The sequence below is a fragment of the Danio aesculapii genome, chromosome 8, assembly GCF_903798145.1.
Source record: "Danio aesculapii chromosome 8, fDanAes4.1, whole genome shotgun sequence".
Lineage (NCBI taxonomy): Eukaryota > Metazoa > Chordata > Actinopteri > Cypriniformes > Danionidae > Danio > Danio aesculapii.
The window spans coordinates 17848154-17874786 of record NC_079442.1 but is presented as its reverse complement, the minus strand read 5'-3'; the positions used below and the strand labels follow the sequence as shown (position 1 = coordinate 17874786).

General features: G+C 37.8%; 1 protein-coding gene across 3 annotated transcripts in view; it reads left to right on the top strand.

The window, feature by feature from the left end:
- Window positions 1-1624: 1624 nt before the first annotated feature.
- adgrd1 (adhesion G protein-coupled receptor D1) overlaps window positions 1625-26633 on the top strand; it is a 130703-nt gene continuing 105694 nt past the window's right edge. The window contains exons 1-7 of one of the 3 annotated variants that reach the window (XM_056463330.1): window positions 1625-1940; window positions 2026-2062; window positions 2853-2969; window positions 5322-5417; window positions 10593-10715; window positions 12289-12465; window positions 23487-23744. In XM_056463330.1, the coding sequence (XP_056319305.1) occupies window positions 1887-1940; window positions 2026-2062; window positions 2853-2969; window positions 5322-5417; window positions 10593-10715; window positions 12289-12465; window positions 23487-23744 (862 nt within the window). In that variant the 5' untranslated portion in view covers window positions 1625-1886. The remainder of the gene's footprint in view (window positions 1941-2025; window positions 2063-2852; window positions 2970-5321; window positions 5418-10592; window positions 10716-12288; window positions 12466-23486; window positions 23745-26633) is intronic. The other 2 variants (XM_056463332.1, XM_056463331.1) reach the window with 2 other exon arrangements.

Below are 26633 nucleotides of genomic sequence, written 5' to 3'. Positions count from 1 at the left end.
TCCTTACATCCCTGATGAAAAATCCAGCTTAAACCAGCCTAGGCTGGTTGGCTGGTTTTAGCTGGTTGACCAGCCTGGTTTTAAAGGGGTTTTGGCCACTTTCAGGCTGGTTTCCAACCATTTCCAGCCTGGTCTTAGCTGGTCAGGCTGGAAAATGACCAGCTAAAACTAGCTTGACCAGCCTGGTTTAAGCTGGACATAGCTGGTTTTGTCTGGGCTCCAGCCTGGCTCGGCTGGTCAAGCTGGTTTTAGTCGGTCATCTCCCAGCCTGACCACCTATGACCAGGCTGGAAATGGCCAAAACCCCTCTAAAACCAGGCTGGTCAACCAGCTAAAACCAGGCAACCAGCCTAGGCTGGTTTAAGCAGTTTTTTTCAGTAGGGATACATGGACAACTGGGAACTTGTATTAAGGTATGAAATCATAAGAATAAACGGTCTGGATCTGTATCATTTTAATTCATAAGGAAAATGAACTTGTTTATTGTCTAAATTCGGTCTGTAAAGACATAAAAACAAATAATGTTGCCATGGAGTAACCCTGCTATTTTCACCCCCTATGAGGACTAAACTCGGTTCTGATGTCTTGAAAATAAATATAAATAAGCCATATTAAGGTCTGATAAAACTGTACTCAGTTTCATTAACAATCAATGAGTAATTAACTCAGCTTGTAAGTTAGTGCGTTTTACCGCCTCGCGTATGGCAGTATGGCAAGCCGGAAAAACATTTAATCTTAATACAGCTTGATCTCAACGAGGAAACGTACAGTAAGTATTGTACGTTGTGTCAGTTTGGTTTCTAATTTGTTTGAGTTCAGTAGTACGTTTTTAAAAAGGAAGGGTGGCACCCAACCCCACCCCCAAACCAAATTATCATTGGAGGATAAGGAAATCGTACTAAATTGTAGACTGGGATCGTACGAATTAATACGAATTAGCCACTAAATCAAATAGTTACTATAGTTGCTGTGAGATATAAATATCACATTTCAACGTATTTTCATGCTACTAGTACATATTTTATCTATTTTATACAAGTATTTTAGGCACTAGTACATTTAAAGTCTGAAACTGTAAAAGGTTGTAATTATTGTAAGATATTTTAAATTAAAGAAGAAAAACAAGTCTAATAAAGTAACTGCTGAAATCTATATTATGTCAGCAATAGGATTACTGAGAGGTATTATTGTTAAAATACTTTTTAACTACACCCATACTGTATGAGGCTTATACTTTCCACCAAATATTAGCCTACTCTTGAAAACCAATAAACCCAGATTCGTCCATCAGATTACCTCACTAAGAAGCGTGTTTGGTTACTGCTCAAAACAGAAAAGCCAGATTTATCGCAGACAGAAAAACCTGAATGGTTGCTGCTCCAGATGCTTGATTGGTACCAGTACCGATAGCAATAAATAAATCGATGGGACTAGTTAATTACTTGTAACTGATTAATAAGGGTTATCTAATAAATATGAACTTAGCACTTAATGAAAAAGTACTAGCAGAGTGGCAATACTACTTCATTTTATAGATCTAATGTTAACACGGCTTGCCATAGGTTCAGCCCCGATGAGAGAAAGAGAGGGAGAGAGAGACGCTCCTTCATCTTCATCCGAGCTCGAGCGAGATACTCACGGACTCAAAGACGATGGATTACAAACTCTGAATATTTGAAAGTAACAGCAGATCCTATCTGTTGCTCATTTCAACGTCATATTCTGACGCACTCATAACTTTTTTTTAACAAATTAGCTACACTAACAATAGCCTGACTTTACTTTGATTTAAGCGCAATGATTTGTTCGTTTGCCATTGACGACGCAATATAGATTTGACGTTTACAGTTCTCTCTTCTTCTGTTGCTAAAAACGTCTGTTAAACAATGGACTTAATATACTTCAGTGTTTTACTTATGACTCTCCTGAGCGTTTTTCAGGTAAGATTTTTAAGCAATATTTGTTTGAAGTGTGGTTTTAATTGGCTAAAATACATAAATTGACACATTCGATCATGCCTTTCAGGTTCGTAGTGACACGGTATCACCATCAAAACATCCAGGTAAAATTAAGTGTGTATGTGTGTGTTTCATTTTTTCCTCAGAGCTTGTAAACCTTTTATTAGAATGTTCCAGCAAATTCATTGATTTTACTCTACGATTGTATCTTTAATGGCTCTTTAAGGTTATTTTTTATTATGTTAATTTAAAAAGATTGATTAAATTCTTTACAATATTTTAATTTAGTCAGTAGGTTGTAATAAACTACAGTTTATTAATAAACTACAGTTTATTACACAATTTACAGTAACATACAGTATACATAGTGTACATTAAAACCACGCGCAAAATTTGTCGTTAATAGCAAATCTGCAAAAAAAGTACAGATATTTCCTCTTTCCAAAACAACACTTTCTGTTCCAAATCTGCTCCAAAATACGTTTTACTGATTGAGGAAAATTGATTTGCATTGAGATCATCTTTTGGCTGTTGTGACATGTTATGACATAAGTTGTTTTGAAACTCGTGAGGACATATAATGCGTAATAAATACAGGTTATATTGGTAATTCAAAGACGAGGCGTTTTAGCATCATCTTGTAATACCGCTTTTTTTTCCCCTTTTTTTGCTGTCTAAATTGGAGTCAAAAATAATCACTTAATTCAAATGAATTAACAGTTACAATTCAGACTGGACTTAAGTGATAATAAACATGCAGCAAAACTGTCTGTAAAGATTCTGTGTTTTGTTTCTCAACATTTGATCAAGCTCAGAAATGTTAAATGCTAGAGTGAGACAGACTATACAGTATGTGAACGTAGGCATAAATGGATGTGTGTGTGTTTTGCTCAGGTCTGCAGGTTCTGGCCACAGCTTCACACTACTGGCCCCTGGACTCTGTGGAAGGGATTCACGGCCTTTCGGACCAGATTGGGAACAGAACAGGTCATGTTAATGGGACTAATATAAGTATGTAAACATGTTATAGATGCATTTCTTTCTTTCTTTCTTTCTTTCTTTCTTTCTTTCTTTCTTTCTTTCTTTCTTTCTTTCTTTCTTTCTTTCTTTCTTTCTTTCTTTCTTTCTTTCTTTCTTTCTTTCTTTCTTTCTTTCTTTCTTTCTTTCTTTCTTTCTTTCTTTCTTTCTTTCTTTCTTTCTTTCTTTCTGTCCAGGCTTCCATGGGTCTAAATTAAAATTTTCCTGCTTTTAAAATCCAAAATGAAAATTAGCTATTAATTTAATCACATTCACCTTCAGTATAACATTGAAGAAAAATGTGGAACCCATGGTCATGGAACTTTGAGAGTCATATAAACATATAAACCACAATTAATTCCTTTGGTTGAATAATAAATGTATAAATACTTAGTCTTGTTTTGTACAAGTATCACTTTATTTTCCAGATGAAAGTGTATCATGCCAATTAAAAATACAGTCTAAATTTTACGATCACCTAAAATTGGAGTCAGATTAAATTCGAACTGAATAACAAATGTAAATAAATTCTAATAAATAAAAGAATTCATTTCAGAAGCACTTGAAAAGGCTTACACGCATTTAACTTTCGACCACGCTGTTAGTTTTGTCATTGAGCCAGTAGATGGACTTTACAATAGTACACTACAATAGTACTATTACAATAGTAATAGACTCACGTGTTCTAAACTATTATGATTTTTTTTTTCAAAATAGTCCAAAGAATGTTGAAAAAAGCAGCCACATACGTAGTTACAAAAAATACTGTGGAGGTCAAAGGCTTCTTCTTCCAGCATTCTTCAGTATATCTTCATTTGTGTTCAACAGAAGAAAGAAATTTAAACTTGAAACTAGTGGAGGATGAGTAGTTAATGACAGAAGTGTACATTTTTGGTGAACTATCACTAGTCTAAACCCAATATAAAACTTTTAAAAAAAGTTTTGTATTTTAAAGAACCTTCTACAGAGCTCTGCATAATTGAGCACACCTCATTTTGAAAATGAGTATTTGTATTCATTTCTCAGTGAATATAGGCAATGTATTTTGGTGCATTTAAACAAAACAGATTTATTAAACAGATATATTTATTAAAATAATATTTTAGTCACCAAAGATATTTAGAAATTGAATGATAATACAATTAAATTCAAGCTAAATATTGAAGAAAAAAAATACAACCTACAAAATTTTAATAAAATTTTTCAATTGTTTTGCTTCTCTTGATTTTTCCTCTTTTTAAATGTGTATTTAATATTTTTCTATAACCTATAGATTTGGATGTACTAGTTTTTGAAGCGTTATCGTAAGTTATTTTGTTAGATAAGCTCCAAATTTGGCTCCGGTACTGACTAAAACAGTATAATGTAAATGCACAAATATAATATTGTATAGCTTCCTATTGAAAATATGAATTATAAGACAGATTTGTAAGGGGTTTACTTATATATATACTGAGCACTGTAATAAAAAATCTATATTATTCATGCTATTGTAAATGCAGTATAAATGTTTACAAAAATACACTCAGCAAAAATGTATTAGAATAAAAATCCCTGTAAAATGTTAGCCAATAATGCAATTTTATCTTTAAATAAAAAAAGGGTTAAAAAGACGTTAAATGTGACTTTTAAAAATGAAGTGGAACCCTTTCTTTCTTTCTTTCTTTCTTTCTTTCTTTCTTTCTTTCTTTCTTTCTTTCTTTCTTTCTTTCTTTCTGTCCACACAGCTGTTTAACATTCCTCCTTGGTCACGTCTTACTCTCAGAAATCTCCATGGCTTTGCAGCTGTCTTCAGTTCTTACATCGGACTGATTTCCTCATTTGAGTCGAGAAGTTGACTTACATGATTACCTCAGTTGTGATGAAGACAAACGACTGTGACATTTAAGGGTGTCAAAAGTACGCACAGTTTCTCTCAGTGATTTACTAGTCCGCTTAGAGTTTTAGCTGCATAAAAATGACCAATATTTAGTCACGTAACTCTGCAATTCACTTGGTGAACAGTTTTGTTGACAATAAGACAACAAAATAAGACAAATGTCATCCCGTAGCTGGAATAAATTCTCAGTAGAAGTACAGTATGGCATTTGTTGTCTGCCAGCTAATTCAGAACAAATGGAGAACTGAGAGGAATTTTCTGGGCCTCTCAAACTTGTGTCCCATATGCGGACCCTGAAGCATCTGACTTGTCCACTGGGACAGTGGTCATTTTGTCCATCATGTCTGCTTGAATGTCCTTTTTTCCTGTCTTATGTCTCACTCATGTATGTGTCTATTGCTGAATCACCATGTTTTTGTGTTTCCTGTCTTACTTTCATTGTTGTGTTCACGTTCTCTCCATCACAGCTGTCAGAATCCACAACCACACTGTCCTGACTACCCCTAATTCTTCTTCTGTGTATACCAATGACTCTGCCTACACTAACATTTCCGCCATTGTAGGTGAGGCTCTCACACACGTTCACTTACTTACTAGTAGGCAACTATGTGGAGGAATAGTGTTAGGGTTATTTAAATTCATGCAAACCTTATATACGAGCAGGACACCATTAGGAGAAAATACAAAAAAATGCATTTACATTGGCGTAATTGAAGCATGTATTGTTTATTGTTGTTGAATCTGGCGTTCATTGTTGAAATCAAACCTTTAGTAAGCTTTACGAGTGATTTTATTGGATCCAGTGTGTTTGTGAAAGTGTATTTGCCCCATTTTTGGAAATCTGCTGTTTGTGGTTTGATTTGTTTTGTCAGTTTATTTAAAACAAATGTCCCAGCTAAACAAGAATTATACAGCAGTTCAGATTTGATTGGTCGAGTAGAGTTGCAAGAGTGCATGTATTTAGTGTAGTAGTCCTGAAAGAATCCTCATTAAATCCCCCTACCTAAAGAAAACATACAGAAAAACAAAGAAATTAATAAATAAATACAGAAAAATAAAAATATATTATAAAAGTGGGAAATTAGGAAATATTATTACAATTTAAAATAAATGTTTCTGTTTTAAATATTTGAAATGTAATTTATTTTAAATATATTTATTGAAGTTTATTTATAAACTATTTCGAGAGGATCACATGCTTATGATTGCTTGCAGCTGGCCCCGCATTATCCAATTTATGATTCACCAATCAGACGACTCCTAAACCACTATAAAGGTCGTAGGTTTCATACCAAAGTCATCTTCGTTTTGAAGATTCCACCCCTACTCCTCCTTTCCTCGATGGGTGGCAGGGTGGCCCAGTGGTTAGCACTGTTTCCTCACAGCAAGAACGTCTTTGGTTCTGGTCATTACCAAACCAGCCGACGTTTCTGTGCAGAGTTTGCACATTCTCCCTGTGCTCATGTGGGTTTCCCCCGGGTCCCCCGATTTCCTCCCACTATCCAAATGCATGCAGCTTAAGTTAATTGACTTATCCAAATTGGCACTATAGGCATGCACTTAGTAAGTAGTTATCTCTTAAGAACGATCACTATCTGTTCATTAGCTACTATAGCAGGGGAGTTCTCGAGATCTACCTGAGCTCAAACTCTCCTCTTGCCTTGGAGACCCCCGGGCTCAAGGATCTTATGAGCTCAGGGCTCTCTCCTGGGACAGCATGCCAAGCAAGCTTTATAATCAATCATCAGCTAAGTGTGAACTCTTGAAATGTAATTTATTCTTATTCTAATTAAGCTTAAGCTCTAATTAAGTTAATATTCAGCAGTCATAACTTCAGTCGTCACTGTCACTGCTTTACGTTTTTAATCAATTTATTTAATCTATGATTCAATTCTGTCTGAATAAGATTTTATTTATGTGTGTATAACTGCAACCAAATATTTCTATAAAGCCTGTAGTTCACCACTCAAACATTTCGCTTTTTGAAAGGTTTATGGTCATCTCAAGTCTGTAACTTTAAAATTATGATTCCTTTTATTTGTCATTTATTTTGGAGTTCAAGTGGTACTTAAGAAACTTTAGATTATACTTTATATGAAAGCAGCATTAATGTCAGCATAACTTACTTACACTGTAAAACATGCTGGGAATTCCTTAATGTTGTCCCAACACAAATCGATTACGTTAACTTCGCTGTTTTTAAGTGGATTGAAAATTTAAGTGGATTGAAGATAAAATAATTGAGTTGTACCAAAAAAAAAACAGAAGAATTGTGTTGTTTCAACTCATTTTAAATAAGTAGTTTGAACAAGCAGCAAAATATCTCACTCTAAAAGTCACATTTATATGGATTGTTCACCAAAAAATGTAAATATGCTATCTGACAAAAGTCTTGTCGTCAATTCCAGTTGTAAGAGCAACAAATAATAACTTGACCACTTGTTGAGCATTTGGAAAAGTGTCAGAAGGTAGATTTTTCTGATGAATCATCTGTTAAACTGCATCATCACAAATACTGCAGAAGACCGATTGGAACCCACATGGAGCCAAGATTCTCACAGAGATCAGTCAAGTTTGGTGAAGGAAAAAATCATGGTTTGGGGTTACATTCAGTATGGGGGCATGCGAGAGCTCTGCAGAGTGAATAGCAACATCAACAGCCTAAGGTATCAAGACATTTGAGCTGCCCATTACATTATAAACCATAGGAGAGGGTGAATTCTTCAGCAGGATAGCACTCCTTTTCATACTTCAGCCTCCACATCAAAGTTCTTGACAGCAAAGAAGGTCAAGGTGCTCAAGGATTGGCCTACCCAGTCATCAGGCATGAACATTATTGAGCATGTCTGGGGTAGATGAAGGAGGAGGCATTGAAGATGAATCCAAAAAATCTTGATTTCTTTGTCATTCCAGATGACTTTATTAATAAGTTATTTGAGTCATTGCAGAGATGTATGGATGCAGTCGTTCAAGCTCATGGGGGTCATACACAATATTAATTATTTTTCCACTGCACCATGACTTTATAGTCTATACTGTACATTATTTTTGTTAAGTAACAGGACTTTTGTCTTAGCAAAGTCAGACCTTACAGTCCTAATTAAATAGTTAAAAATCAAGGCATAATCATATTTTATTTCGGTAAAATAAGTGTAATCTAGAGGCGTTTACCTTTCATATAAGCCACTTCTGACACCAAATGATCAACTAGAAGTCCAGTTATTATTTGTTGTTCCTAAAACTTGAATAGGCGACAAGACTTTTGTCAGGTAGAGTATACGAACCATCCAATGTGTACACTATCTCCTTAAGATACTTCAGAATACTTCCCAAAGCCAATGCCGATACCCGGGATCTCACTGCATAGATGGATGTTCAGTCCTCTCTACTTCTTTCTCCTTTTGCCCACGCAGTAAAACTATCCTTCACACACTCCACACTCCAGCCTGTCTCCTCTCTGTCCTCTGCCATTCACTGTGTCTTCTCTGAGCCCTTTTTTTCCATCATCATCATCATCATCATCATTTCTTCTCTCAACTCATCCATTCATGAGGTGCGATGGTGCTTCGGCTCCCACTCTGATCCACAGATCAAGCTTTTTAGGTGGAATAAAGGAGGATTTATTGACCACTTGGTCAGAAGAACAACCTAACCATTGACGAAAATCATCTGCAGTTGGGTTGTTCAAAAGGAGGCTTTTTAATTCCCTAGATCCTCGTGATTCAGGATATCAGCGCTTGTTGTTTTAGAGAACGGAGCAAAATGCTCAGATTTTTACTATGTGGGTGAAAGGTTATAGGATTTCCCCATAAAGTCTCTAGTCAGTTTATCAAATGAACACAAAACAGCAGTCTTTCCATGTGCTATAAGTAATTATGGCTATGCTTATTTAAAGCTACAATTCTTTGGTATTAACAAACATGGACTATGCCTTTTAGTTTAATAAACTCATTATTTACTGCTTATTTGAGATCAGTTGGATAGGGTATTGGGTTGGGGATGTAGAATTAGATCATCCACAATACAATGTACTTTATGAGTAAAATGTTATGGATGTTTGCAAATTTAACTGTATTTTATAGTAGGACAGTTATGCAGTATGTTACTGTATTTTAGCTGCATTGTAAAAATGACTATATTTTACAATAAAGATATACAAAATACATAATAGAGCCAGGTAACTAGTGCTGTACATGCAAATACAGTATTTTTACTGTAATTGATTTACAGTAAGTTACTGGCAAACTGCTGCCAGTAAGTTACTGTAGATTCTACAGGAAATTGTTAACAGTGTACAAATAAACAGCTAATATCTTAATATGGAGGTAATAAGTCACTAGTTAAGGAGCATATTGCAGTTAAAATACACGTAAGGAATAGCCATGTCAATAAAGGCTTTTTTATATTTGTCAACATTTTTTCGAGTGCCTTGCTGTTTATTCTGATGAATCCCTTTTAGCCAAAGTGCACCGACACATTATTTAAGCTACCCCTGAGCACTTTTGTTTGATTTTGGTATATTTTATACCATTAAATATGTTTTAAAATATTTTGCAAGGGCACAAATTTTAATGGAAGTGTGTCCAAAGCATTTTTTTATTTTTTATTTCTAATATCACATACATGATGTGACACAAGGGAGTTAATGGTAGCTTTAAATGGTAATTTTTCATTATCATGCTAAATTATTGTGTTTGAGTATTTTCTCACAAACTAAATTTTTCTTAATAAATTTAAATATTCTCACTGAAAAGGCAACATAGGCTCATTCTGAAAATGTAGCCCTATTAACATTTCTGGAAATAGCGAATTAGCCAGAAGTATGTGTGGCTGCATTTTGTCTTTAAAACGAATGCTATGATGCAGTATGATGCCGTTCCTTTTCGCACTTACCAGCTGACCGCTTACTTCCTTATGGACTACTTTCCCGCTGTTACAAGTTTGTCCAGTTAGCTCGCCATGTATGTCAGCGGACTTGAGACGCAAAGAGGAGTTGACCACGACGACGGGGTTCGAGTGTGGTAAAGAACGATTGCAGAAAGTGGGTAAGACAAAAACAAAAGTCAAAAAATAAAATAAAGAAGTAAATAACAGGGTGAGAATGCGGTAAAATCTGAAAATGTGGTAAAAATCAGGCGATTTTTCTTTTTCTGGATTGCTTTTTAAAACTGTCGGTCGGGTTTAGGGTAGTGGGATGGTGGGTCAATTGGTGCTTTTGAAAACACTATCGATCGGTCGGTCGGTCAGTCAGTCAGTCGGCAGTGGCCTCTGGTGGATTTATGTGAGAACAGCAAGCGCGAATGGCACTGCCGAGAGAAATTTGAGATCTTAAAAAGCATACACATCGGCCTCTGGTGGATTCGCGAAAACAAAAACTGCAAAAAAGCGTAGCTGCTGGGATGTACTTGGCGCTCTCCAGAAATGTATATATCGACACGTTTTCAGAATGAGCCTGGTTGTAAAAACGACTCCAGGTGGTTCAATAATATAACCTAAAGTACAATAAAAAGAAATTCAATTCCTACTTTATTTTTATGCACATTGATTTCACTGGGGTCTCTAACCTGCAAAATGCCCTTTAATAGTGAACACTGATATTTAAACTAAAGTGTTACCGAAATCATCACTCAAAGGCTTTAGATTTCAAAACAACAAAATTAGGCCTTTGCTGTACTGCACTGCTTTCTGAAATTAATTTCAAGTGTTATAATCTTGCTGGTTGCTTTCTTGTCATGTAGACATTGTAGAAGGAATGGTGAATAAAGGCATCTATCTGAACGGCAATAACGGGGCCACTTTCCTTCACTTTGGCAACTATAAGGACTCCTGCATTAGTGATCCTACTCTCTGCGGACCTGCTGGTGAGTTTTTATTGTCCTCATTCACCCTTTTGCTGTTGATATAGAAGCACGTTGAGATCTTTATATGGTCATAGATTTGTTACTCAGGTTTATAGGTGACACAATAAAGGCTAATGATTCAAAATTAAGTTTATATTCCTCAAGAGTAAATATATCAGCTTACATCAAGCATTTCTGTGCGTGAAAGCTGATATCATCTGTTATTCATCTGCTCACATCAGCGTTCGTTCCTTTTCTCCCAAAACTGAGAATATGTTGTATTTATGTTTATTTTCCAGGGCTTGACCAAAGTAAGTCTTGAGATATTGTTTGCGACGGAAGCAGCCTGGATCTAATAAAGAAGCTTTTGTTTAAAGATAGATATCTGTACATATCGGAAAAACTGTTTGTTGATGGCCAAAAGATAATGAAAATCAGATTTATAAGATTAAATGTATTTATACATAACACTTTAAGTCATTTATTATTGTTTTGAATTTACAATACAATTATATTTGATATAATAAACACAGCATGAAAAAATAATATAAGGAAACTTATTTTGAAAGGATTAATACAATTATTTGCGCATCAAAATGTAGCCTAAATACTGTAAGATTGCGTACTTTACTTATTTTATTAAATCTATGCTTCTTGGTGTGAACATGTTTTTTATTTCTTCCTTTTTTATTTGTTTAAGTAGTCAAGAAACATACATTAATCGACATAACTAACAACACAACATAAATATAAACATAGTGCTTTAACATTGTGTACATATAAACAAAGATAAAAAAAATAAAATAAAATGAAGACAACATCAGTATAAGCAAAACCTGACAGCATCACTTTGTCCACTTACAGTTACATTTGGCTTTGGCAATAATTTGTGAAAGGACGCCACATGGCAGTGAACTTGGACCCGGAAGCATTTAAACTGAGTCTTATTTTTTCCGAACTAATGAAATGCAACACATCATTGGCCCACTTTTTAAAAGAAGGGGGAAATGATTGCTCCAAATGATTAGAATCAAGCGTCTTGCTAAGAGAGAAGTAAAGGCAATGCAGTCCAATTCACTTTTTGACAAATTGTTATTTTTATATACAATACCAAAGACAGCAGTTAAGGGATTCGCAGGAACATCTTTTGGTGTGAACATGTTGTTAGATTATAAATATTGTTAAAACATGTGGAAAAATTTTTAAAGTGACGTGTACCGCATGTGAGTGTATGTAGGACCAGAAGCACCCACTGTATGTCTCTATTCTCGTTTAAAATTATATTCACTTGTTTTAAATTCATGTTTCATTTATTGTAAATCTGTTCATAGCTAATACACCTGTATATAATGTTCATAGTACATCCATCTGTAAATACTACCATAGTTTTTCTATAACTGCACTTTATAACTTATACCTGTATCCTGCACTTGCTGCTATTGCACTGCTGGTTAGACCGAAACTGCATTTCGTTGCCTTGACCTTGTACATGTGTAATGACAATAAAGTTGAATCTAATCTAATCTAATCTAATCTAATTGTGTCGAAATATCTTAGATTAAAAACTAAAGCTTTACTTGACCTCTTACACCAGGGATAACGTTCTCCTTCTTCTGGAAAAACAATGACATGGAGTCTCGTTTTGCGATCGCATCCGGAGGTAAAGTCATCTCAAGCGGTTTCTCCGTCTACTCAAATCCTAATGGTGGATATGTGGAGTTCTACACCAGAGGAGACTCCAAGACATGGAAAGCGAATATCGAACTCCCAGGTACCTGGGGTGTGTGGGGATATTTCAGTGTAGGATGTGGAATGTGTGTTTTAAAGCTTCTGAGTATTTTGCTGAGTATCTCTGAGAAAAGATTTCCCATGGTCTCGAAATTTTGTACACATGGACTCATTCTGGTTTGGAATTACAGTTGAAATTCGACCATAAATATTTTGAATATGTAGTTTTGCGCATAATTGCATTGATTACATCCAGATGTCCACAAAGTATGCGAGTCGATAGGCTTCAGAATAAACGTTCTCTGCTGAGCTTGACAGAGCGATTTACACTTCTGACTGTGAAGTATCTGACTGTGAAAAGAAAAGGAAGCAGGAGTGAAAACGTGACAAATCATTCAGCTCCCTAGAAAATAATCAATACGATTTTTCAGTCCATTTGGGGAATTATGTAATTTCCCAAATGCATTAGCAGTTTTGATGCTTTTGCTTCTCTAATTTTCAAAACATTTTGGTTTGGTTTTGGATTGATGTTGGCCCTGGGGATTGTACATGTACATTTAAAAGATTATTTTGCTTCTTGTCCAAACTACTTATTTAAAATGAGCTGAATCAACACACTTCCTGTTTTTGGTGGGACACCTTAATTGTTTTATGTTCAATCCACTTAAATTTGTAAAAACAATTAAGTTAACTTAATTGATTTGTATTGGTACAACATTGAATTGAGTGGAACACAGCATTTTTACAGCGTAAGGGATAATGTAGTGTACATCTAGGCAAATGTTCTTACAGAATAATTGAATGTTGAAGGGCTTTATTCTGCAAGAACGACTGCCTAGATGTACGTCATCACACTTATTACATGGCTACTTGCCACAAAACTAAACAGTTAGACACAAAACATTGTAATTAATTAAATGATTAATTAATTAATTAAAGCCTACACTAAATTACATTTTATTCAGTTGCGAGATGATGTCTGTTATGAAGCGGACAGGAGACAGAGGTAAGGAAACGTTAGGGTGTTTATTAAATGACAACAAGGAGCACATGAAGGATAGCCAGGAGGATCAGGAATGATGTTGGGGTCTTTTCCTCCGTGGCTGGGTAACAGGAATACACGAGGATGGACAGCACACACCAGATACAGCTGACAGAGGATGACACAGACTTGGAAGGACTGGAAGACAGGACGATTCGGGAGGACCAGGAAGACTAGGAGGAATACAAAGAGAACAGGTAAGTAAATCGTTTGTTTTAGCTGAGGATGACTACGCTGAGTGGTCGCTCAGTTGTCCGCTTTCGTCGAGACGAGCCCGGACAATGAGCGACTGGAGTGCTGTGCTTTTATCTGGTGCTCGTGAATGTGATGCAGCTGTGTGCTCATTAGAAGTCAGGTGATGGTGATCTTCGTGAGTGGGGGTCGTGAGAGCCTGACCAATCCATGACAGTACCCCCCTCCCCAGGGCCCGCTCCTGAGGGCCGACACCTCCGACGCCGTGGTGGTCTCCCTCTGCCTCTAGGCGCTGGGAACTCAGGGTGGCTCTCATGAAACTCCACCATGAGACTAGGATCGAGAATATCAGCTCTGGGAACCCATGTCCTTTCTTCGGGGCCGTACCCTTCCCAGTCCACCAGGTACTCCAACTGGCCACCACGACGTCGGGAACGCAAGATCTCCTTCACTGCGTAGACGGCTCCTTCTTCTAGGAGCAGTGGAGGAGGGGGTTCCTCTTCGTGGTCAGGCTCTGTGGAGGGAAGAACAGGATCGTGATAGGGTTTCAGGAGTGATACGTGGAATGTAGGGTGAATACGGTAGTGAGAGGGTAATTGTAGTTTGTAGGTGACGGGGTTAACCTGTTCCACGATGGTGAAGGGACCAACAAATCGGGGACTTAACTTGCGAGAGGGCAGTCGCATGCGTATGTCCCGGGTGGATAGCCACACCTTTTGTCCGGGTGTGTATCTGGGTTCTTCAGACCTTCTCCTATCGGCGGTTACCTTGCTTCGACGGACTGCCCTCTGCAGATGTTGATGAGCCTCGTCCCAGACTCTCTCGCTCTCCCGGAACCAGTGATCCACTGCGGGGACATCAGATGGTTCGCCATCCCAGGGAAAGAGCGGTGGTTGGAAGCCCAGGACGCACTGGAATGGCGTGAGTCCGGTGGAGGGTTGCCGCAGTGAATTTTGGGCATATTCTGCCCAGCCCAAATACTGGCTCCAGGAGTTCTGGTGACCACTGCAGAAGGTCCTCAGGAACCGTCCCACCTCCTGAATCTTCCTCTCTGTCTGCCCGTTGGTTTGGGGATGATATCCAGAAGAGAGGCTGACGGCCACACCTAGGAGCTTGAAGAAGGCTTTCCATAGACGTGAGATGAACTGTGGACCTCTGTCCGACACAATATCTTCTGGAATACCAAATGACCTGAAGACTTGATTAAAGATATTGTCGGCAGTTTCAAAGGCTGTGGGAAGACCTTTCAGAGGGATTAGTTTGACAAACTTTGAGAATCTATCTACTATGACTAGAATACAGGTATTACCTTCTGACGAAGGGAGGTCAGTGATAAAGTCCACTCCTAGGTGTGACCAGGGACGGTTCGGAATCGGCAAGGGATGGAGCTTTCCAGCGGGTAGATGACGTGGGCTCTTGGATTGGGCACAGTCCTTACAGCCCTGAACATATTGCCTCACATCCCTTGCCATGTTTGGCCACCAGAATCGTTGGGATACTAGCGAGAGAGTATTGTTGATCCCTGGATGTCCAGTGCCTAGCGAGGTATGTAAGGAGTGGATCAGATCTACCCGGTGTTCAGGTGGTATGAACTGCCGATGAGGAGGGCATCCCGGCGGAGCAGGGGCTTCCGGAGTGGCAACGACTGGAGGAGCGTTCCAGGTGATCGGACAAATGGAGATGTGTTCGGGAAGAATCTTCGTTGGGAGTTCTTCATGATCGTGATGCTCGTGTAAACGAGAGAGAGCGTCTGCTCTTAGATTCTTGGGTCCTGGACGATAGGAAATGGAGAAATCAAAACGTGAGAAGAAAAGTGACCATCTGGCTTGACGTGGACATAGTCTCTTGGCCTCTTTGATGTATTGGAGGTTTTTGTGATCTGTGATCACCTGGAACGGATGTTTGGCTCCCTCCAACCAGTGACGCCACTCCTCCAAGGCTAGCTTGATTGCTAGAAGCTCCCTGTCTCCTATGCTGTAATTCTGCTCCGCCGGGCTCAACTTCCGAGAGAAATAGGCACAGGGATGCAGTCGGGGCGGTGTATCATGATGTTGAGATAATACTGCCCCGACGCCGGTGGTGGATGCGTCCACTTCCACCACGAAAGGAAGATTTGGGTCAGGATGAGTCAGGAGTGGGGCCCTTGTGAACTCCTTCTTAAGAAGGCGGAAGGCTGCGGCTGCTTCTTTGGTCCACTCCAGTCCTTTGGGTTTACCCTTGAGGAGATTAGTGAGAGGTGATGTAATCCTGCTGTAGTCCTTGATAAACCGTCTATAAAAGTTAGCAAACCCAAGAAACCTCTGGAGCTCCTTAATGGAAGTGGGTTCTGACCAGGATAGAACAGCCTCAATTTTCTTCCCATCCATACGTATACCGGTTTGGTCAATGATGTATCCCAAGAAATGAATCGACTTCTGGTGGAATGAGCATTTCTCCGCTTTGAGGTAGAGGTGATGTTCTCTCAATGTGTGTAGGACCTCCGCAACGTGTTGGCGATGTTCGGCCTCACTCCGGGAGTAAATGAGGATGTCATCTATGTACACTATTACACAGTGGTGAAGAAACTCCCGGAGGACTTCATGAATGAAGTTTTGGAATACGGAGGGGGCGTTGACCAGACCGTAAGGCATGACCTCATATTCATAGTGGCCAGTAGGGGTCACGAATGCTGTCTTCCATTGGTCCCCCTCACGTATTCTTATCAGATTATACGCGCTGCGGAGGTCCAATTTAGTGAAGACTTTAGCTTCTCGGAGCTGTTCCAAAGCGGCTGGTACCAGAGGAAGGGGATATCGGTATTTTACTGTACCGTTATTTAGGACCCTGTAGTCGATGCATGGACGCAGCCCTCCGTCCTTCTTGGCCACAAAGAAGAAGCTTGAGGCGGCTGGTGATTTTGAGTGACGTATGTACCCCTGACTCAGAGCCTCCCTTATGTAATCTTCCATTGCCTGATTCTCTGGAAGCGAGAGCGGGTAGATCCTACCTCTTGGCAACTGGGCATCTGGAACTAGGTCGATCGCGCAGTCCCATGGCCGATGCGGCGGTAGCTGGGAAGCTCTCTTGGGGCAGAAGACATCATGAAAGGAGCTGTACTCCTTAGGAATGTGGATAGACTGCTTCTCAGGAGGGCTCTCGACCGATGTTGCAAACAAAGAAATGGGGTTCCGACCTTGAAGAGGGAGATTTGGAAAACAGGCAGGTGTACATCCAGATCCCCATTTCTTTATCTCTCCTGTGCCCCAAGAGATGATGGGATCGTGCTTCACCAGCCACGGGCGCCCTAGAATGATGTCCATATTTGCACCCTCCAGAACCAGAAATTGAATCCTCTCTTGATGTAACAACCCCACTTGAAGAAGGATGTCTTCGCATTGTCGATGGATACGGGTCGAAGATCGAGTGCACTGGGTTATCGGTTGTATCTGGTATATATGCGAGGACGCCTCAGTACGGAGGTGGAGTTGACGACAGAGGGATTGGGAGATGAAGTTCCCTGCTGACCCGGAGTCGATGAGGGCTGTGACAAGGAGAGAAATAGAGGCAGTAGTTATTTGTACGGTGGTAGTAAGTGGTTTACATTGTTCAATATTCGTACTGAATACACTCACTGAAGTCCGAATGGGACGAAGGGGACACTCCATACGGGTGTGTCCACTGACACCGCAGTATAGACACAGACCCCGGGTCAGCCTCCTCTGTCGTTCCGCTGATGTCAGTCTTCCAGACTCTATTATCATGGGTTCTGGTTCTGGAGAGGCTGTTGACTCAGGCGATTGGAGGAGTGCAGACGAGGGGGTGATGGTGTCCTGTTGATAGGAACGGAGACGATCGGAACATCGGAGAGAATGTTGGATGAATCTCTCCAGACCCATTGTATCATCTAATGTGGCCAGTTGGATTCGGAGAGTGGGTTCCAAGCCGAGCCGGTACGTGGTCAACAACGATCTCTCATTCCATCCACTTGCAGCTGCTAGAGTGCGAAACCGGAGAGCATATTCCTGTGTAGATAGAGTACCTTGCTTTAGATGATACAGCTGCTCTCCAGCGGCTACTTCCCCATCAGAACGTCCAAACACCTCTTTGAAATACTCCGTGAAGGTAGTGATGGAATTCATGACCGGCCCGGCTTGGTTCCAGATCGTCTCAGCCCATTTAAGTGCAGGTCCAGAGAGTAGAGATACGATGTAGGCGATCTTCGACTTATCTGTGGGATATAGAGAAGGTTGCATTTCGAATATGAGGGAACATTGTAACAGAAAACCATTGCACTCCCCCGCTCCGCCTGAGTAGGGCGCTGGTCGGGCCATGGGACTGGAAGGAAGGGCCGAAGAAGAAACTGTGGAGGCGGAAGTGCTCGGTGCTGGTGGTGCGTTGGAAAGTGGAGCTGGTGGCTGTAGAATCCGCTTCAACTGGTCCACCAGCTCTTGAAGGTGATCGGGGGTGCTCATGTTGTCGTCGTTATAGGTCCGGGCTTCTGTTATGAAGCGGACAGGAGACAGAGGTAAGGAAACGTTAGGGTGTTTATTAAATGACAACAAGGAGCACATGAAGGATAGCCAGGAGGATCAGGAATGATGTTGGGGTCTTTTCCTCCGTGGCTGGGTAACAGGAATACACGAGGATGGACAGCACACACCAGATACAGCTGACAGAGGATGACACAGACTTGGAAGGACTGGAAGACAGGACGATTCGGGAGGACCAGGAAGACTAGGAGGAATACAAAGAGAACAGGTAAGTAAATCGTTTGTTTTAGCTGAGGATGACTACGCTGAGTGGTCGCTCAGTTGTCCGCTTTCGTCGAGACGAGCCCGGACAATGAGCGACTGGAGTGCTGTGCTTTTATCTGGTGCTCGTGAATGTGATGCAGCTGTGTGCTCATTAGAAGTCAGGTGATGGTGATCTTCGTGAGTGGGGGTCGTGAGAGCCTGACCAATCCATGACAATGTCAAACAGTCAAGAAAGAGAAAGATATTCTGTATAATGTAAGATATTATGTATTTGCGAACAGTCAATATAAGGTGTTCCCAAACTTGGTTCTGGAGGGATAATGTGTTGCAAGATTTTGGCTACAATTACACGCAGACGTACCTGTACCAGCTCATTAAGTTCTTAATAGGCATACTAATAAATTCCTGGGTAACACTTTATTTTGATGGTCCATTTGAGTATTAGTAGACTGTCTGCTTAATATCTGCTGATACTGCTCCTTCAACAGACATTTAACTGACCATATGAAACCTTGCAAGTACATATCATTTTACACTAAACGCAACCCAAACCCTAACCCCAACCTAACAGTCTACTTATCATCTAATGAGAATTAGTTGGCATGTAGATGCAATGTAACTTAAATTCAACAAACGGACCATCAAAATAAAGTGTGACCAATTACTGACAGGTCTGAATTGAAGCAGGTTGGAGCTAAGCCTGAGTTATTAGTTTCAGCATCAGAATTATTAGCCCCCCTTTGATTTTTTTCTTCTTTTTTAAATATTTCCCAAATAATGTTTAACAGAGCAAGGAAATTTTCACAGTATGTCTGATAATATTTATTCTTCTGAAGAAAGTCTTATTTGCATTATTTCGACTAAAATAATTTTTTTAAAATCCATTTTAAGGTCAAATTTACTAACCCCTTTAAGCTATATTTTTCTTCGATAGTCTACAGAACAAACCATTGTTATACAATAACTTGCCTAATTACCCTAACCTGCCTAGTTATCCTAATTAACCTAGTTAAGCCTTTAAATGTCACTTTAAGCTGTATAGAAGTGTCTTGAAAAATATCTAGTCAAATATTATTTACTGTCATCATGGCAAAGACAAAATAAATCAGTTATTAAAAATTAGTTATTAAAACTATTATGTTTAGAAATGTGTTATAAAAATGTTCTCTTCGTTAAACAGAAATAAAAAAAAAATAAAAAGAAGGCTAAAAATTCAGGGGCGTTAATAATTCTGATTGCAACTGTACATCTATGATGATGCAGATATTTTTATTTTAAATAAATTTCGTTGTAAATGCATCAAAAATTGGTTTCTACAATAAATGTACCTATACACCCTCTGTGAAACAATCATGAACTGGATCTGTCTGTATTATGTCCCTTCGTAGGTTTGAATCGATTAAAACAAACTCAGATTCAAAATGCTTCGTTGTTTCAACACAATTTTGGGTTGTATTTTTTTTAAATGATGTATTTTTAACATGTGAACCGAGACTCCTTAAAAGCTGAGTCTCAATCATTCCGACTGCAATTTCTGATTTTTGAATGACCTGCACATACCAATTTTTGCAGATGAAATGTTCTTTCTAAGAAACATATTTGACAGCAAATACAAACCAAAAATATACTTTTATTCTACCTATAATTTCAATGATAAAAATTAGAGAGTTATTTAAGATTAATATTTAATATTTAATATAAATATTTAAAAGAAAAAAGTCCAAAAATTATGATATTTGCTTGTCTAATATTGATTTATTTTAAGCATAATTTTGTCCTACTGCCTTGTAGAAACTTATTTTCCATTTTTTTTATTTTTTGTTCTAGCAAAGTGTTTGCTGTAGTAAAGCATTTGCTGACAACTTAAATGTGATTAATGTTTTCTCTCTCTGAAAGCAGTAATGACTGATATGTACAGCAGAAGCTTTTACTCGCACAGCAAATGTTTTAAAAATATATTCGAAAAAATGGCCCAAATGACATTTTACACTATTTAACTGAATTAATCTATCAAAATTCTTGCTGATCAAAATGAGCATCGCTAAACTGGAGCACAGAGGTCGACTCGACCGCAGAGGAACGATTTGTTGATGCTCCAGTTGGTCAGAGCAGTTTTCACTGGACAGCTTGGAGAGGAGATGCAGTTACCTTCCCAGATGAGGAACACAGCAGCTGTTTTACCTCAGCATTCTCTGTCAGGATTTCATGTATGAGATCCGCTTGAGTCAAGTTACATGTGTAAAAGGATGTGAGATTAAACAACTCGCCGACAAAACAACACAGGTTCATTGTGAATCTGTACCCCCGTATACTTTTCTGGAGGGCATGAATTATGTTGTTAGAGCTACGCATGCGTCTTTAAAATGAATGCTATGTGGCAATATGAAGCCGCAAACAGTTCTGTTTCTTTTAGCGCTACCATCTGACCGCTTACCTTCTTGTGGAGGGCTTTTACACTGTTACCAGCTGCCCACTGGCTTGCCGCGTATGTTGGCGGACTTGAGACACAAAGAGGAGTTAACTGCGACGACAGCATTTGAGTCAGACGAAGAACGATTCCAGAAAGCGGGTAAAACAAAAACAAAAAGCAAAAAAATAAAATAAACAAGTAAATAAAAGGGTGAGAATGTAGAAAAATCAGAAGGGCTTTTCTTTTCCTGGATTTCTTTTGAAAACACTGTCGGTCGTGTTTTGGTAAGGCAGTGGGCCGGTCAATCGATGCTTTTGAAAACACTGTCGGTTGGATTTAGGGAAGGGGTAGATGGGGTGATCGGTCGGTCAACAGTGGCCTCTGATGGATTTACGTGAGAACAGCAGTGATCTGAAATAGCATACACAGTGGCCTCTAGTGGATTCCCAAAAACAAAAACTGCAAAAAAACGTACCTCTTGGGAAGTATTTGGCGCTCTCCAGAAATGTATACAGGGGTACGTATCAATTATGAGCCTGGGTTGGAGAAGAATTCACAGCAAGAGCATGTTAACATATGTCTGTGACTGTGAATGCAAGCATCTCTATGATAGTGTCGCACGATATACGGATACAAAAAAATTACGATACCCTGGCTCTCAAAATGATACGATTCTGCAATTTTTTAGTAATGATACTTTTGAGTGACAGCTGTAGTTATGAGTGCTCCTCAATAGGGGGCAGTGTGGGGGACACACGCTGCTTCAACGACACACCGAGTGTTTGTTGAGCTGTTTAACTGAGGGTTGTCCTCTCACACACTCTCTCTATAGTGACAAAACAATACACAGACACAAATGTTATTTGATATTAAAGGAAAATGAATACTCTTATGGTGACTTCACCACAAATCTTTACAATATGATTTAACAGTGTTTTTGTGCAGATCCATTTTTTTTATGAGATTGTATGTAAATCATATCACAAAAAAATGTGATATGCTGAGATATATTGTCATATTAGTATGGTCATTCATAACTCGGACAGTCACACGTGCCAAAAATTTAAGTAGAGGTCTGTATACGTCATCTAAAGCTATGAGAGGATTTAATAATGTCTTGTTAGAGGCACAACATATCTGTGTGGACCTAGCAAACATCTCCAGGTTCTTTGAGAACCAGACCAAAAAGTGATGTGCACTTCTGTCTATAGTGCATTGTTTTTTAAACAAGGCTGCATCTATTTTATTTTGTGTTAAAACAGCTTGGCTGGATTTCTTACAAAATTAGTTTTTATTTTTATTTTACTTTTAAAAATGGTTCTACTCTGTTTCAGCTGACAGCAAACACATGTGTTTATTAATAAATAATGTTTTGAAAGAAAAAAAATTGATAGTGTAGTATTGATTTAGTGTCGGTACCGTGATATTTAATTTAGGTATCGTATCGAAGTCAAAATTTTGGTATTGTGACAACATCATGATGTCATGATCCACTAACAATATGGTTGGAACTTGTGCCAGCTTGTCTCTTAGCAGATGGTAGATATCAATGCTTTTCGATATATTCTGTAGTGTATTAAGAATATTCTTGGTCAATTATGTCTGTCTTTATTTGTTCCTATCAATTTAGCCATTTTAATTGAACAATTAAGCTACAATTGAATGTAGGATTTTTATAAAAGAAATAGCCCCTTTCACACAGTAATAACGGTAAATATCTGGAAAATTTCCGGAACGACTTTACCATTAATTTCATAAAGGACCTCTTGATATCTTTTTGGAAAAAAAGAGGGGTGCAGAGCGTATTTTCCCATACTTAAAATGCTTAGACTTTGCGCCTAGATTGTTAAAATAGAGCTTTGTATGCGTGAAAGGCGCTACTGTGTTTAGTAAAATTTGCATTTGCATAAAAAAAGAGATATTGAATTTTATATTAGATTGCTTAATACTTTTTGGGGCAGTAATATATTTTTTATAATAAATTTATTATTTTAACTTTTATATGTTGTCCAAAAATGAGATTAAAGTTCATTCATAATTTTACTATTTGGAAATGTGTCTTGAGCATCAATTATGCAAAAGAGAAGGATTTAAAGGATCAAACGACAAAAGAAAAAAAGATTATCAGTTTATCAGTAATAACTATTGTGACAACATCATGATGTCATGATCCACTAACAATATGGTTGGAATCAGCAATTTTTTAAGTTTAAAAAAGTGTAACATTTACCAAAAACATCTAGACAAACAAAACGCAGGATATGATGGAAACCAAACTAAGAGTGCGAACACACCCTAAGACTGAAACATGAACTAATTCCTCAAAAACAGAGAAAGAGAGAGAAAGAAAGAGAGACTTAGCTTCATGATCTGATGAGACAATCCTCATGTGCCATTTTATTCCTGAACAGATGAAATGAACCATTGACAGCTGAGCTCTGAGTTTCTTTATTCCATGTCTTATTGGCTTCATTAAAAGGTGATGAAATTCATTCCACATGCTGCCTCCAGCTCTCCGTTTCTGTTCATTTTAAACTTCCATTTAATGGACCTTGACACCACAAGTGGATCTGGAAATCGTATCAATATTATCTCTTTTTCCAAGCAGTTAAAACATCTGCGTGTTCATGTTTGAAATTTCATTTGCTCATTATCCCTGTCTTCTGTCATCTCTGCTCTTTATTTAGGGCCCTACTGGACACATGTGCTCTTCACTTGGACCCAAGCAGAGGGGTTAAAGGTCTACATTAATGGGACGTTCAATGTCGGAGACCCCACAGGAAAGGTTGCCCCGAACTACGGTGATCAATATGCTGACCTGGTCATTGGCACAGGAAACTTTGGGACATACAAGCAGTATGCCAAAGGGGCCTTTGATGAATTTGTGATTTGGGAGAGGGCCCTGCCCCCTCAGGATATCTGGATGTACTACAAAGCAGCCATTGGTAAGTTGTTACAAAGCTTTTCGCTTATCTAAGGTTTATTTCTTAGTTTCTCAGCCATCATTTGTGCCAGATATGTGTTCTCTGCAGTTGCCTTTGGGTTTCCCAAATTAGCTGCACTTGATGTTTGGTGCATCTGACTTGTGCCAGCTTGTCTCTTAGCAGATGGTAGATATCAATGCTTTTCGATATATATACTGCAGTGTATTAATAATATTCTTGGTCAATTATGTCTGTCATTATTTGTTCCTATCAATTTAGCCATTTTAATTGAACAATTAAGCTACAATTGAATGTAGGATTAGCAAAAGAAAAGAAATAGCCCCTTTCACACAGTAATAACGGTAAATATCTGGAAAATTTCCGGAATGACTTTACCATTAATTTCAAAAAGGACCTGTTCATACATGATCTCTTTTTGGAAAAAAAAAGAGGTGTAGAGCGTATTTTTCCATCCTTAAAATAGCAAAAGTGGATTCGGACACGCACTTAATGCTTAGACTTTGCGCCTAGATTGTTAAAATAGAGCTTTGTATGTGTGAAAGGCGCTACTGTGTTTAGTAAAATTGGCATTTGCATAAAAAAGAGATATTCAATTTTATATTAGATTGCTTAATACTTTTTAGGGCAGTAATATATTTTTTATAATAAATTTATTATTTTAACTTCTATATATACGTTGTCCAAAAGTGAGATTAAAGATATTCATCATTTTACTATTTGGAAATGTGTCTTGAGCATTAAGTATGTAAAAGAGAAGGATTTAAAGGATCAAACGACAAAAGAAAAAAAAAAGTTTATATGTAATAACTTATTTTAAAAAAAGAAACTTAAAGTAGAAATTAAGTAGAACTTTTATATTATAACATTTACTAGTACAGTTATTATAAATAATAATAATAATAATAATAATAATAATAATAACCATAATAATAATAATAATAATAATAATAATAATAATAACCATAATAATAATAATAATAATAATAATAATTATTATTATTATTATTATTGTTGTTGTTATCATTATTATTATTATTATTATTATTATTATTATGGTTATTATTATTATTATTTAATTACAGTTTTTTTTATTAAAATCTAAATAAATCTTGGTAAATATTAACTATAAGCTTTGACCCCAACATGTTAAATGGTATAGAGCACCTAAGTTTTTGTTGAAGTGTCCTTGTTGGTAATCACGGTAAAATGCTGCACTGATCAGAAACACCTGTGATGAAACATCTTGCTTTTCTTCCATTATATCTGGTTATTACCCAGCATGCAGGTTATTATAGAGAGGAAGAAGTATTTGAAGACAATTTCCTCCACTGGTCCGCATTCCACCAGTGCTCAAGCGTACCACACTAAAGCACACAGTTGAAATACCATTATATGTTTGTTCTTGAGCATGTGTCCTCAAAGACAGTTTTGTTGGCTTAGCTTGTAACCACACATATCTTTACCTTATTTGTATGTAGCAGTGGGACGAGTTTTATATCAGGAGTTTTGTTTCCCTTTAAACTGTTTGGAGTCTCATTTGGGCAGTTGGGTTAAGCTCCAAAAAGGCTGATGGTGTTGTTCTTCATCAGTCTTTAACACCTGGAAAAAGCTTTTTCTTAGCATTCGCGTTAATCTAAGGCTGGTATTACAGGATAAATTTAGAGGATTTGCTCTCCACTTGATGTTGTTTTTTTCTCAACCCAATAGTTTAGTTATGATGAACGTCATTATTATAGTTTGTGTTTAACCCTTATGTGCTGTTGGGGATGTTCTTAATTTGGCCTCAACTTTCTTTGTGTTTCAGAAAATTGAATGATTTCTGGTGACAAATCTTATTTTGACACATATTTTGGGTTAATGCTTTGAAATTTTTCAAAAACTCAACAATACATACACTACAATACTGTAAGCAAAATCATTACTCTTTCGTTATGTTGGTGGCTGTCACATTGACTTCCATTATAATAACTTTTTTGGTTGCAAAGCCATGGCACCATATAGTCATTCATTCTTGGTTGTAGGTGGTTTTCCCTTTTAGGAAGAGGCAAATTTAGTCATAATAACGTCGATCATCATTTGGCACCATTAAGCCTTTTGTAAATTGAGATCATTTTGATTTGATTTGATTTGATTTTTTTACTTTCGAACAGAAAAATCATGACAGTGTTATAAATTAACTACTGTGTAGGAAATATGTAATTTAAGTACTTTATTTTAAGGTTTATATGTGATTTTTTTCACAGACTTCAACAGCGTGTAAAAATCTTGATGTTTCTGTGGGTCTCATCTATCAAATCTGATCTTTATTTTGTATTTTCTATTGGATTCAAGTCAGGTGATTGGCTGGGCCATTCTACAGCTTGATTTTCTGTTGGCTATGTTTTATTGGCTATGTTTTGGATCATTGTCTTGCTGAAATGTCCCCTGTGGTTTCATTTTCATCATTCTGATAATGTAGATGTTGGACTGAAGCAGCTGATATTAATTTACGATGACAAAGGGCAGGAGGTTGCTGAATAACTACTGAGCTGTTATTCTGTCTGGGCTTTTTACTACCCTCTACACCTCCCGTCTTTCATGTGTTCAATACATGAAAATTTTTTCATTTCATTTCATTGTATTACACATAACTTATTTTTGTAAACTAATTTGATTTTTTTCCTGTCACATATGGATTTCTTTGGTTGTTTTCAACATCTGGCAAAAATTTCAAGTCAACAGCACCTTTAGAAATATGTTTTCGGAGAACAGTGGTGATATAGATATACACAGAACAAAAAAGAACAAACATAGGCTCATTGTTACATCCCTTCCGTTTAATGGTCAAGGGGGAACGAAAAGGAAAACAGTAAACCAGTTGTAATTATTGCTGCCATTTACAATAGATGA